Raw genomic sequence first — 14033 nt, 5'->3', positions numbered from 1 at the left:
GGACAGACAGTGTTGTGTACTGGTCAGACAGTGTTGTGTACTGGACAGACAGTGTTGTGTACTGGACAGACAGTGTTGTGTACTGGACAGACATTGTTGTGTACTGGACAGACAGTGTTGTGTACTGGACAGACATTGTTGTGTACTGGACAGACAGTGTTGTGTACTGGTCAGACAGTGTTGTGTACTGGACAGACAGTATTGTGTACTGGACAGACAGTGTTGTGTACTGGACAGACAGTGTTGTGTACTGGTCAGACATTGTTGTGTACTGGACAGACAGTGTTGTGTACTGGACAGACAGTGTTGTGTACTGGACAGACAGTGTTGTGTACTGGACAGACAGTGTTGTGTACTGGTCAGACATTGTTGTGTACTGGACAGACAGTGTTGTGTACTGGACAGACATTGTTGTGTACTGGACAGACAGTGTTGTGTACTGGACAGACAGTGTTGTGTACTGGTCAGACATTGTTGTGTACTGGACAGACAGTGTTGTGTACTGGACAGACAGTGTTGTGTACTGGACAGACAGTGTTGTGTACTGGACAGTCAGTGTTGTGTACTGGACAGACATTGTTGTGTACTGGACAGTCAGTGTTGTGTACTGGACAGTCAGTGTTGTGTACTGGACAGACAGTGTTGTGTACTGGACAGACAGTGTTGTGTACTGGACAGACAGTGTTGTGTACTGGACAGACAGTGTTGTGTACTGGACAGACAGTGTTGTGTACTGGACAGTCAGTGTTGTGTACTGGTCAGACAGTGTTGTGTACTGGACAGTGTAGGTAAGGAGGCCTTTTTATCTCTATTGTTATTTTATTTCTATTTTTATTTTATCCTCCTTGTAATCTGTCAAGCACATTGTGTCACATTTGTTGTGAGAAATGCACTATACAAATAAAGTTTGATTTGATGAAAAACATATTGTTAATGGGTATTGATAAACATGCCAACTGACTCATAACACAATACAATGTTATGTTGTATTATGTTGTATGATTATATGATTATCAAATGCTGGGCTGATGACATTATTGTCAAAAGATGCTACACATAGTTATTAAAGTAAATAAAGTGTAATTAAAACATAATGATAGAATTTTGCTGATAACACTTTTGACTGTGGCATCCGTGTCTACCTGGCTTGCGTTGTAAGACAGGCAAGATTTCACCTGTAAACAGTCTTACTGCAGATTTTGTTCAGCTTCTCTGGTTTAAGGACACACACACACACACACACACACACACAACACACACACAAACACACACACACACACACACACACACACACACACACACACACACTCACTCACTTAATTAGTTTTAAGGTAACATTGGCCAGTATCACAACTTGCTCTAGTAGTGTGTCTGAATTACAGGTATCTACACATAGCAGCAGACACGTCCTGTCATGGTAACTGTTCCACTTCTCTCAGACAATCTTTCACAGGTTTATTTTCATCAGTCTCTCAGTCTGCTGGTGACCTTTAATTTATCTCTGAGTCTCAGACAGCTCACAACACAGCAAAGTGGAGATCCACAACAACTCCATTGTATGGTTTTGCCTTAAGCTAAAGCCTCATCAGAGCAATGCAAACTGGTTCTTTGGAAGGTGTGTATGCAAGACCTTCTAAGATTACGTGTAAGAGTGGGATGACATTTCTGTGTTTTCCTTCAGCTGTTTATCACACTTACAGTACCTTTCTTTCTGCAATCAACATTCTGCCTTGTGATTCATCGGTTGCCAGAGTGCTCGGTTCGCTCCCTAATTTCTAATTAAAAATACCCGCTATACTAAAGAAACAAACACCATCAATTTAACACAAGTGCAATACCTGAACCTAGATGTGTCTTTAAGACTGAGAAACGACAACAACTAAATTAGCCTCCTCTTTATAAGAGAAAGAAAACATTTATCAAGCTGATATAAACATACACTTCATCCTTGAATCCCTTTTATAGACTTTAACTCATCCTTACATTTATTTTAGCGCCTGTTTGTATGACTGTCATTAAGTTATCATCTTCTTCATTTGCTTTTGATAAGACGCTTACAGGAGGGCGGTAGGCAAGATAACCTGCTGCTCATGCTTCATTTATTTGATGAATTACACAAATACTCATTGGCCAGTTGCACTATATTTTATGGCTTAGACATAACCTGGTAAATCATTAGAAACTGTATGATAATATGGTAATTACTTCAAAATAACCAATACATTACTTCTATGAAATTCATTAAAACAAGCACCATAGGGACCATTTGGTACAAGGTAATCTAGAAACCAAGAATCTCTCAACTGAGACAAGGTCCGATCTTGATTTCTATACTGAAGCAAGATTCAAGATGTTTATTTGTCACTCTGGTTATACAAGTACAATCATGTGAGATACTTCCACCGGGGGGCCTCCACCTAGGGTGCATATAAGACATTGACAGGAAGGATGGGTGAAAGAGAGGAGGGATGACATGCAAGATATGTCAAGGCCTGGAATCGAACAAGCACCCTATGTGGTATGCGCATTAGTGTGCTACGCTACTAAGCATCCCAGCATCCCATCCCTGAATGAATGAATGAATGAATGAATGAATGAATGAATGAATGAGCCATTGTTACCACCTGATAATGTAATAAATACCAAGTTATATTATTGGGAACTAGGCTGTCAAAATAAAGTGCTAACCATTGGACTTTCAAACATATAACTAAATTGGATCCCCTTTAATGTCAACAGCCAGACTTAATTTGAGATTACAGTCTATCATATCTGTGCATATCATTTTATTTTAATGGAATCGTAGTCACTTGTCTATGGAGACATCTTGTCTAATAAAGCCATCCAATGTAATTGTCAACACAACTGCCAAAACTGTGCACTGTATGTTGTTCCTGTATGTAAATGAAGTTGCACTGGAGACTGTGTGCATTTTCACCCCCTCACCCATAATAGAAAGGCCTACTGAGAAAGGATGGTTCCTGAATATCAAGGGGTGTTGTGTACTGTATGCATGGAGACCACAGGTGGAGTCAGGGAAGGGTTGGTGTTTGATAGCAGGGACTGCATTATTAAATGCATCTCAGACTGAACCGGCTATAATTCTTCTTCTCAGTGTCTTTTCCCATGGCTCAAAAACCTTTATCGTGATTGCTCCAGAGTACTGCATAGTCAAAAGTAATCTTTGCAATTCTTCAAATCAGATATCAGTCAGTATAGGCAATATATAGCTCTACATACAACATGTCCCGCTTGAATGTTGAATGAGCAGTCAAACAGCAGTCAATACAACTCTATTCAAACAATGGGGCCCTTCAGTGTTTGGCAACAATTGCGGGGGTTGCTGATTCGATCATTAACTATATAAATATTTGAAAAGGGACTGACTTCCCAACTCAAACGAACACTGGAAGAGGCATGTAGTTCCGAGGCATATCAGAAATATTTCCTCTTCAGAGAGGTTGTTGTAGATAGAAGCGTTGTAATGATACAGGGTCAGGCTTTTTCTTTGGGTGATAACAACAACCTTTCGTGGAGCTGCTGGTGTCGGGGAGCTCAGGGGCACCAGTCCACTCTGCATGGTACACTCTTGATAACGGAGCTACAAAGAGAAAATAATTGGTGGCTTATATTCAGCATTGTATTAATTAACCTCACTAAATCTGTCAAAGTCCATTATACGCAGTAAAAAATATATGATGTATATTACATTATCCAGTAACAATTGATGACAATATTATTGTTTGATTAAATCTCTGTCTGGAAGTCGATATGGTAGAACTTCTGTTTGAATTCGCGAAAGTAAACATTTAGGTGCAGATGGTTTTCATAACTTCCTCCAGAAAACCATGCCTTACTATTTGCTTTACAAGGCACTGGTTGTCTGCATTGGTACAAAGTTTGAACATATTAATATACAGTTATTGTAAAAGCTCAACCATCATTCCATATACCATAAATGTGTCATTCCTACTTGTAATCTTAATGTATCTTTATGTCCTACCCTTTTAATTGTATTCTCATTTGAAAAAACCTTTGCTATTGGGTCTTTGGTCTCCACAGTGTTGGAAGAGCCATCATAGGTGGTTAGGGTTAGGAATTGAGAAGCTGACTCTATCAAGCTGAGAGCTTGTCACAGCCAGTCCAATGATCCTGCATGAGAATGACTCCGACTTTAATACTCCTGACCTTGGTATTTAAAGGCCGATGCCAACCGCGCTGCTGCAAGTTAGCATAACGGAACTTCACAGTTCACCACCCTCCACAATTTAGAGATCCAGGGGATAATGGCAGAAATGAATCACAATCGCACACATATTACTTGCATGCGTGCACACACACACACACACACACACACACACACACACACACACACACACACTCGCAAACACACATACACACAGAATCAGAATCAGAATCAGATTCTGATCTGATGATGCAGAGATGATGTCCTTGGACGGTGAGCATCTGCCATCTGGAACCACAGCACTACCTGCTGAAGGAAGGTATCTGGCTTATGGTTATCTCCATCATGATGAGATCTGTATGAGTGCCTCACCCCCCTCATTGGATTACATTATATAATCATGCCAAATAATCTTGGGGCTATGGCCTTACGCCGAAACCCCACCGCAAGCATCAACCTCAGCAGTGCGTGTGCGTTTCATTTCGGCGCCCATGTTAACGGGTTAGAGCAGCCATACAGCGCACGTGAGGCGTGCGTCTCAAGCGGCACGCCACCTAGGGATTAGGACTCTCGCCTATTTTTTGACATAATATTACTTTTTCATAATCTTTTTTCTAGAACGCGTCAAGTAGTGGTGGTCTGGACTCTAGTAGATAGTGAGTTGGACTTGTGATCGGAAGGTTGTGAGTTCAAATCCCGCCTGAAACCACACCACTACTAGTGTGCCCTTGAGTAAGGCACTTTGCCCTCACTAACTCCACGGGGAATGTCCCTGTAATTCGTAATTGTAAATCGCTTTGGATTAAAAGCGTCTGCTAAATGGCAAAATTATTCAATTAAAATTAAGTGCTGTGCGCGTTGCAGGCAAAACTCAATGTACAAAGATATGACTGGCAGTAGCAGCTCCGCAGTTAGAGCCACAGAAGACACGCAGCCAGTGTGGAAGCCGCGAAAGTTCGAGCAGCAGCAGTGCCGGCCCGCACACGCGCTGCTGAGATTGACGCTTGCGGTCTATTCTAGGGGTTAGTCATCCCATCAATACAATTTCAGAATCTTTAAACTAAAGATAGTTGATAAAGCTAGTGTCAGCATGCAGCAGTTATCCAACTTCTACGCTGCACGATTGAGAGCATCCTAACCAACTGCATCACAGTGTGGTATGGCAACTGCACTGTGTCCAACCGGAAGGCCCTGCAACGGGTGGTGAAAATGGCCCAGCGCATCATCGGCACAAAACTCCCTAGAGTCCCTACCATCGAGTCCCTCCAGGCAGACCGGTATCGGCGGAGGGCGGCTAGCATCTGAGGTAAACTGAGGTAATTTACAATGGGAGAGCACTTAAATTAACAACAATGGGGCATTCGGGCATGAATGTCAATGAGGTGGCTGTCTGAAAGTCAGTGATGTATGGAACACACACACACACACACACACACACACACACACACAAACACACGCACACACACACTTTAAGATGAGATTTACTTTATTATTCAGCTTCTGGCATTATACAAAACATTTAAATCTGTGGGTTTGCCCTTGAGCCCACTTTAGTGGTGTTGGCAGGAGCAGAGCTACATTGTATGGGCTCTTGGCAATGCAGTGTAACTAGAGCTTATTATCCCTGGATAGGAACAGCAACGCTGTGTGGGGGGAGAGGGCGATCCTAATAAAGTTAACTAAACTAAACTACCAATGACCTTTCTCATTGCTCAGCAAGAGGCGACCTAAAGACACAGCCCAATCTCATTGAGACGTATCAGATAGAATATGGAGATGCCTGTGTTGCTGATATGACTTCTGCAACTGCAGTTGGACATAATTTCAAGGTTGCTCAAATGGCACTTTCCAGATTTAAAATAAATAAATACATAAATAAAAATAGACCGTGGAGAAATATTAACTTAGTAATTTAAAGACTGCAAGGCATGGTATAAATTGGTACTGTGAAAAGACTTAATCGACGCCTCTAAACAGCAATCTATGAAGCTTCATTCAAGTGAGGAGTACGCTCCCTTGCTGAAGCCCCTGCCTTCGCATCTATGCACAATTGGGTGGAGCAAAAGCTCTCTCCTCTCCACAAATGATAACAGTGGGCAGATGAAAACGTATTCGTGATTTGCCAGAATTGGCCCGTCCCCCTGCTAGGTAACTTTCTTAGTTTTCGGGCGGAGTCGGGAGCCAACGGGGATATAATGGTGTGGAATTCGCACAACCGAGCCGGGTACAACGTAGTGGTTTAAAGAGCCGGGTGGTAGGACGCGTCAAGTGTAGTAAGAACTGAGACTGAACAGAGAGAGACAGAGAGAGAGAGAGAGAGACAGAGACAGAGAGACAGAGAGACACAGATCACACTAAAGGGAAATAAAATAAGGTTAAAATGTCCCATAATAAAGACGACGGTGGATGGAAGAAGTTTGTATATAATTCGGATACGGGGGAATTTCTTGGACGTACCGGTGGAAGTTGGTGTAAGTAGACTATGAGCTGAAATGTATGCCCACTAATGTGCCATGGGATTTGGTGTTGAAATGATGATAACGGTGCGAGCAACGGCTTGATAGTCTACGCTTCGTGCCTTCATAATCGTGATGCACCAGCACCTGTTTGATTTGACTTTGCAGCATTGTGTGGTACATTGGCACGGTGTCCTCGGGTCTGTGACATTGCTCATCGCCACTTGCTGTTCATTAGTGCTGTGCGTAATATTGTGAACGGTGAGCAATTTATTCTCTCACCTGGACACAGTATTTTTGTTCCCATTTTCTTTCAAGCGGCGGTGCGCTTTCAACTCACCAACATTCTTACAATGATGCCACAAATCTATAGAGGTCATGGAAGCACTCTATTTAGGAATAGAAATTAGTCGATCGCTGTAATGCACAAAGATTCTGATCGTAAATTGTGCAGTTTGAGGTGTGCGTTTAGGCTCGAGTAGTTGATGACATCGCAGACGTGAATGGCTGGAGGGAGGCGAGAGTTCCCCACCGGAATTCCATGGTTTATTATAGAGGATGGAAATGCCTACTACTGATGTTGAAACGTGTAGATGCCATTCCCGTTGTTAAGTGACACAAACAAAGGGTTAAAAATGCATCATAGTCCAAGGTGAGTCAAGGTGATACGGCCAATATACTTGGAATTAGGAGAAGACGCTGCCCATCTAATGTTTCTACTTAAAGGGGATCCGATGTCAGTGCAACTAACAATGGAGATTGATTAACCAGTGTTGCCTTCCTTAGTATTTCCACCAGCGTCAGCGGTCATGTCCTTTCTCTCTTCTCAATGTCACACAATTTAGATTGTGTGTGTTTGAGAACGATAAGGCAGAGCTCAAAGATGTTACATCTTTAGTTAAAGACACCTCGTTTTGATTCTGCTAGAAGTTGGTTCGTTTTATCCATACACCTAATGCTTAAGGCTACTGAAGGCCAACAACCTATTTGCAACACTGCAAACGGGTTCAATAGTGGCATGGCTATAGGTCTGTCTGAGTTCCCTGATGCATTTCAAAACTATTGTCATGCGCAATTGCTGTGAAACATCAAGCATGGGTGATGGATATGGTATGTGAATATGTGCCTGTTTACCAGGCAGGTTTGTGATGAGAAAATAATCATCAGAAATACCTTGGTTTAGTTACTTGGGTCTACTAAGTCCTTATTTTGTGGCTTCAAGCAGATAGGACCTTCATACAGTAGCAGTAGTAGTCCAAAGAAACTAGGTAGATTATGTCTGCATGAGATGTGACCCTTTGACATTGCCTTCTGCACCACTAGGCCTTTACATGTACTAGAGTGATGCAGAATGTATGCATCTTGTGTACTGAACATTTCAGCATTAGGCTTGCCTACCTCATCATCAGAGCAAGACATATTGATACTTTTGAGTTTTTTTTGCTGTTTCGAGGACTCAATGGTCATTTGAATGAATTCTGCCACTCTTCAGTGATCATCTGCAGATGTATGTGATTGGCTGGTTTTGGTTCAATAGAGTCTAAAGATAATAACTACCACTGTTAGTTGATTTGAATTTGAATGGTAGCTTTGTTGTAACCTCCCTCTATAGTAGACACAGGGTCCTCTGTCTGCATGCATTTTGCCTGTAAGTGATCTCTGAGTCTATGGCTAGTTGCCAGACCAGACTATGTCAAGGAGTCTTGAGAAGTAATTTGGTCAGCTTGATTATTAGAGACTGCCAATGTATGTGTAATTCATCTGATAGTGTTGCGGGCAGGTGATGGAGTTATTGAGGTTTGACGATAGACTGGCACATTGATGGATTAAGTCAGTGAAGTTCAAATGTATAACACTGCAACTAGAAATTAAAGGGTAAGCAAGTCCCCAGTGCCTCAGACTGTAATCCTAGGGTTAGTGGAGGGGTATTTACACATATGAATCTTAGCAAACTGTAGTGGCTGGCAGGTTTGACATCGGTTGACTTGAGGACATTTTAGCTGCAGTGCTTCAAGCTGGGATATGTTCACATTCGCTAGAATTGTGAAATACAAGACGTTTTTGTGGTATTGGTCTTACACAATTGAAGGTATATTGGAACTTTCAACAGTATTGTTAACCACCGGATCTTTCCAAGTATACTTGGATAATATCACATGGCTAATGGTCTAAGAATGGAAAGAAATTGTATTCTCTATTTAACTTTTTTCTCGGTTAATCTGTAGTTTCAGTGGGGGTATTAGTTTTAAGGACACAGACGAGTTTGTTCTCTCTCTCTCTCCTCTCCCTACTCTCTAATCTCTCTCTTAAATGATAATGAAACTTTCCCCCTTTGTTCTTTCTGTACAGTTAAAATTCTAGGGTTCTACTTGGTCTTCTATGGCTTCCTGGCTGGAGTATTCATCGGTACCATCCAAGCCTTGCTTCTCACCCTCAGCAACTACAAACCCACTTGGCAAGACAGAGTTTCACCCCCAGGTAAGGAACACTGACTGCTGGCTGTGATAGGAAATTGTATGCACACTGTGCACCAGTGGGCGGTTTACTCAACTTTCTATGAGGTGAATAGCGTTTAACTACCTGTTTTTCTACACTAGCGCTGTTGTCATAATTTCTGTGACTCAATGCTTATAATCTCTACCGGCATCCAGCGATACCAACCCTTTTTTACCACTACATACTACTACACTTGACAACAAGTGTATACATCCACGTTTGTATGTCTGTGAGGAGGGGAGGGGAGGGGAGGAGAGGTTGAATTTCACACAGTCAGATACTTTATTCGGCATGGAGTGACCATTTGAGGTCAGTCACACAGAGGCTCCTTTCAAACAGATGTGATGTAATTCAGGCTGGCAGCAGGTGAAACTATTTTGTCATTGGTTTGCTATCTATGGCTCTGGATCGTCTAGCCAGCCTTGCCTCTGCTTTCATCCAATAACAAATATCAGAGGTAGGATTTTTACACATTTTGCAGAATTGGCCAGACTTCATTAAAAATGATCTGTGATGCAGTGAATTGAACCATTATGTAGTATTAGGCATTTAGTTGTTTCTCCATGTGAATGTGTGAAGCAGCCAGTTTGAGCTAGTAAAGATCTCTCCTTCTGTTTAGAGTATGGGAAATCACAGGAAAACCAAACCTTTCCTCATTATTTTAGGTTTCATGAGAGCATAGCAGCACTCCCCACAAAGCTTAACTTTTCTTAGGCATTCTGTCAGTTTTGTTATTGTATTGTTAGTGTTCTGATGACAAGGGTGTACTATAGGCCTGAAACAGAGGACGGACAAAAAAGATGCTGATGAACATTTTCATGAATGTTAATGTAAGGTAATTAAGGAATGCACCCTCGCCAGAGTAACCAATTGTGTGATTCCCAGAATGTCATTGTGCAGAGCACTGACAACTCTAGTAGTCATTTTCTTCCAGCAAAGTCTGATCTCATCAGCTTATTGTCAACAGAACATTTTTCTGTTCGTTGCCAATCCTTTTTCACACATCTTAACTCAATCCAGAGTAATTTCAGTGCATTTTTCCAACTCATTGTTGAGTTGTTGTTTATTGCAGTATGTATACAAATGTTCTTGTAAGCTGGATGTAGTTTAGAACTGAATTGATCCCGAACTGTGCCGATGTCTCTTTTGGCTGACCAGCCAACAAAGATCTCCTCAGGAAGACAAGAGTAAGGAAAGGTAAAGGGAACTGTGTTGGAAGACTTCCCACAGGGGGGGCCTGGGTACTAGTCAACATGGTCACGGTGTGCATGCCCAGCCCTACCCCCCATCAAAGTTTCCATTGTTAGAGAGAGCATTTGAGCTATGGGAGTCTCACAAACGGAGATGAGAGGGAGCAAGATAACTGTTCACCCCACTAGGCTGTGTCCAAGAAAACAGAGAGCTCTTAGGCCTGGTTTACACAAGTGGCAACCCCAGAAGCATGTGTGCGTTTCATTTCGGCACCCATGTTAACGGGTTAGAGCAGCCCGCGTGAGACGCACGTCTGGGTTTGGTGGGTTGGTTTGGGGATGGAGGTAAACGAGCTAGCAGGAGAGGGTGGATGGGCCATGTCTTATATCTCGTCCTTTAAGACAAGTTTTTTTTTTGTCGAGATGGGGCAATTTTACAATTTGCTGCAAAGAACAATTGTGGGGCCTCACTATAACGTCCTTTACGTGTGTGCGTGTGTGTGTGTGTGTGTGTGTGTGTCTGAGATGGACTGTGTGCAGAACTGATATGCTGAATTAATTAAACTCCTTCATTAACACACAATTCACTGAAACTGACATTTGTGGCGGTCTTCCTCGCAGGCCTATCACACTTCCCGCGTGCTGTAAAAAGTGAACTGTCCTACAACCTGAATGATCTGGAGACCTACATTCCTTACACTAAGGTCATGAAAGAGTTCATGGCCAAATACAACGATGACCTCCAGAGGGACCAGATGAAGTATGAGGACTGTGGAGGTATGTGCTGGGAACCCCTCCTGAGCCTAGCTCCATTTGGACCTCTACCTCCCCATCCCCATCCCATATCTATATACAGTCAACAGTGGGGTTGGGTGATATCCCACATTTCTTATTCACAATATTACTTTAGAAAAGAACACAATACACAATAATATTGTTCATTGGTTCAGGGTCTGGATGCGATTGGCTGTAATTCTAACATCTAATTCAATCTCAGGTCAAGGAACAGGGGTCATTGCTTACTTGAGGTCCTGAGTTTAGGACATATCCCATCAATATACCATTTGCAACATCTAAAAGGACCGTGTGGGTTTGAGGTGGTCCACATTAATAATGGGGTAGTGGTGGCCTAGTGGATAGTGAGGTAGACTGGTGATCATGAGTTCAAATCCCACCTGGTAACGCCACCACTAGTGTGCCCTTGAGTAAGGCACTTAACCCTAAGTTACTCCAGGGAGACTGTCCCTGGAATCTCCAATTGTAAGTCGCTTTGGATAAAAGCGTCTGCTAAATGGTTAAAATGTAAATGTAATAATGACACTTAGGTCCTCTGTCTAGGCAATGTAGGCATCTACAGTATGCTGATGATCGTCAGAACAACTACTCAAATGCCTTTCACTTCAAAAAGTTGGATCAATAATAAAAGAAAATATCAAGCTGATCAGTTGAACCAACCACTGTGGGGCTACCTGCCCTCATGTCTCCCCCTCCTTCTGCCTCTCTTAGATATGCCTGAGGACTATAAGAACAGGGGAGACCTGGAGAGTGATGTGGGCATTAGGAAGGCCTGCCGCTTCTCCAGGTCATTGCTCGGGCCGTGCTCCGGCATCGAGGACCGGGAGTTCGGCTTCAAGGAGGGCAAACCCTGCGTGATTGTTAAGCTCAACAGGATCGTCAATTTCAGGCCACAGGTGGGTATCCTGCCCTTGAGGCTTCGCTGCCATGCAAACTGGTGTGACGCAACAAATATGACATTATTTATTTACATTTTAGTTTGGTAATGTTGTCTGTATGTATATGTTGTGTATGGTAGTACCTTTGCCTACTGTAGTAGCAACCTGACCTAGTTGACACCAAGACCAGTGTGGTCTAGCTTCATGGATTCTAAAAGTTACAACATGATACTCCCGAAGTACGAGTACACCAGCTCTATTTTACTGTCCTCACTCACTGTAATCCTTCTTCCATCAGCCCCCCACCTCCAATGACTCCATCCCTGAGTTGGCCCATACTAAGGTGCAAGCCAACGTCATCCCCATGTACTGCAGCGCCAAGGTATGCTAGAACAGAAAGACCACTCCTGTTGAGATACCCCTCATTCAATTCAGTCAATGTAACATGTTACTGTATGCCTTTTTGTATTTCTGGTTGAAAGTTAAAGCAGCTCTCCCAAATCTCTTCTTCAGTGCCCTGCGAAAGTAATGGGACAGTGAAGCTTTTTTTCCCCCTTCTTTTGGCTCTTCTCCAAAAGTGTGATATTCAAAATCAAACAATTACTATGGTGTTAAAGTAGAGATTCTCAGCTTTTGTTTGAGTACTGGTATTTGTGTACATTTATACTTAGCCCGACTATTCAGGGCACCAAAAGTAATGGGACAATCAAATGAAAGCTGAGAAACTATACTTTAACATCATAGTAATTGTTCCATTTAAAATCCAAACTTATGGAGTATAGAGCCACTGTCCCATTACTTAAGCAGAACACTATGTCCCACAGTGACTCATAATAATTATTTTAAAATGTAAAATGAGGGGTGGGTTATTTGTATTCTGTTGTTATAATCCACAGAATGTGGAGTCACATTAGGCAGAAACCGAGATTGAGGATTGCTGCTTTAAGGTTGTCTTCTGTCCTTGCAGAGAGAGGAGGATGTTGACAAGATCGGTGAAGTGAAGTACTATGGTATTGGTGCTGGCTTCCCCCTGCAGTATTACCCCTACTATGGCAAGCTACTGCACCCCCAGTACCTGCAGCCCCTGGTGGCCATCCAGTTTGTCAACCTCACCATGAACACAGAACTGCGCATTGAGTGCAGAATCTACGGTGACAACATTGACTACAGTGAGAAGGACCGTTACCAAGGACGTTTTGACATCAAACTCACTGTGTCCAGTTTATGACCTCACTCAGGACCATAGCAATTTCTCTGACTCCCACTCCCCCCTCCACCTACCTACCAACATTTCAAAAGGTAACAAAAGTAATTTAGGAGGGAAGAGGGGAGGTAATGGAAAAAAATAAGTTACGCTGAATCACAACTAGTCTTGAACAAAACTCATAGCATACGGGACCTACACTTAATCTGTCTGCTTAACACTAGCTTCTCTGCTTCTGTCTAGCGTTAGAATGTAAATTACAGGAGGAGTAGCGATAGCATAAACAAGTATTTATTTGACTGTAAATGAGAATATTCCTTGAGCCATGGGACATTGTTCATTTATGACTGTAAATTCTAATTCCACTACTGATGTGTAGCGAGCAGTGTTTTTGTCCCCTTCCGTGTTGCTGCCTTGTGTGGTTTCTAAATATATTTTTGGAGTGTACAGTGCATTAGGCGCATATACATTGGTCCTTTCCAAGCCATGTTCTAACCTGTTTTCTTATGCGAGCAAGCTTTAGCAGTCCAAGATGCGTGTGTGTGTGTGCGCGTGTGTGCGTGTATGTATGTGTAATATATATATATAAATGTATACATAATAGTTGAAAAATAATTGACACGGTACGCTCTGAACTCTTCTGGTCCATATGTGAACAAGGCTGCACTCCAGGGAACTCTCTTTTTTTCCTTCTTTTTTTGTCTTTGATGTCTAATTGTGGGAAATATTTTTACACAACTATCAAATGTTTTCTTTAAGATCACTTAAATGTGGGGTGAAGGTTTTATTAGACTTTGTTTCAGGCTTTACTTTCCTTTTTTCGTTGAT

General features: G+C 42.3%; 1 protein-coding gene across 1 annotated transcript; it reads left to right on the top strand.

Annotated features, from left to right (window-relative positions):
• Positions 1 to 6566: 6566 nt before the first annotated feature.
• On the top strand, positions 6567 to 13229 carry atp1b1b (ATPase Na+/K+ transporting subunit beta 1b; the record flags this gene model as incomplete). Its single annotated transcript, XM_080526422.1, has 6 exons — positions 6567 to 6657; positions 8992 to 9120; positions 10950 to 11105; positions 11835 to 12019; positions 12300 to 12383; positions 12969 to 13229. The coding sequence occupies 6 exons, from the start codon at positions 6567 to 6569 to the stop codon at positions 13227 to 13229; spliced, it is 906 nt and encodes a 301-aa protein (XP_080382548.1).
• Between the last annotated feature and the right edge of the window lie 804 nt (positions 13230 to 14033).

Source organism: Nansenia antarctica (genome assembly GCF_963989245.1).
Source record: "Nansenia antarctica genome assembly, chromosome: 3".
NCBI classification, from domain to species: domain Eukaryota; kingdom Metazoa; phylum Chordata; class Actinopteri; order Argentiniformes; family Microstomatidae; genus Nansenia; species Nansenia antarctica.
The sequence above is the reverse complement of the archived record's forward strand: the minus strand, read 5'-3'. Positions and strand labels throughout refer to the sequence as shown.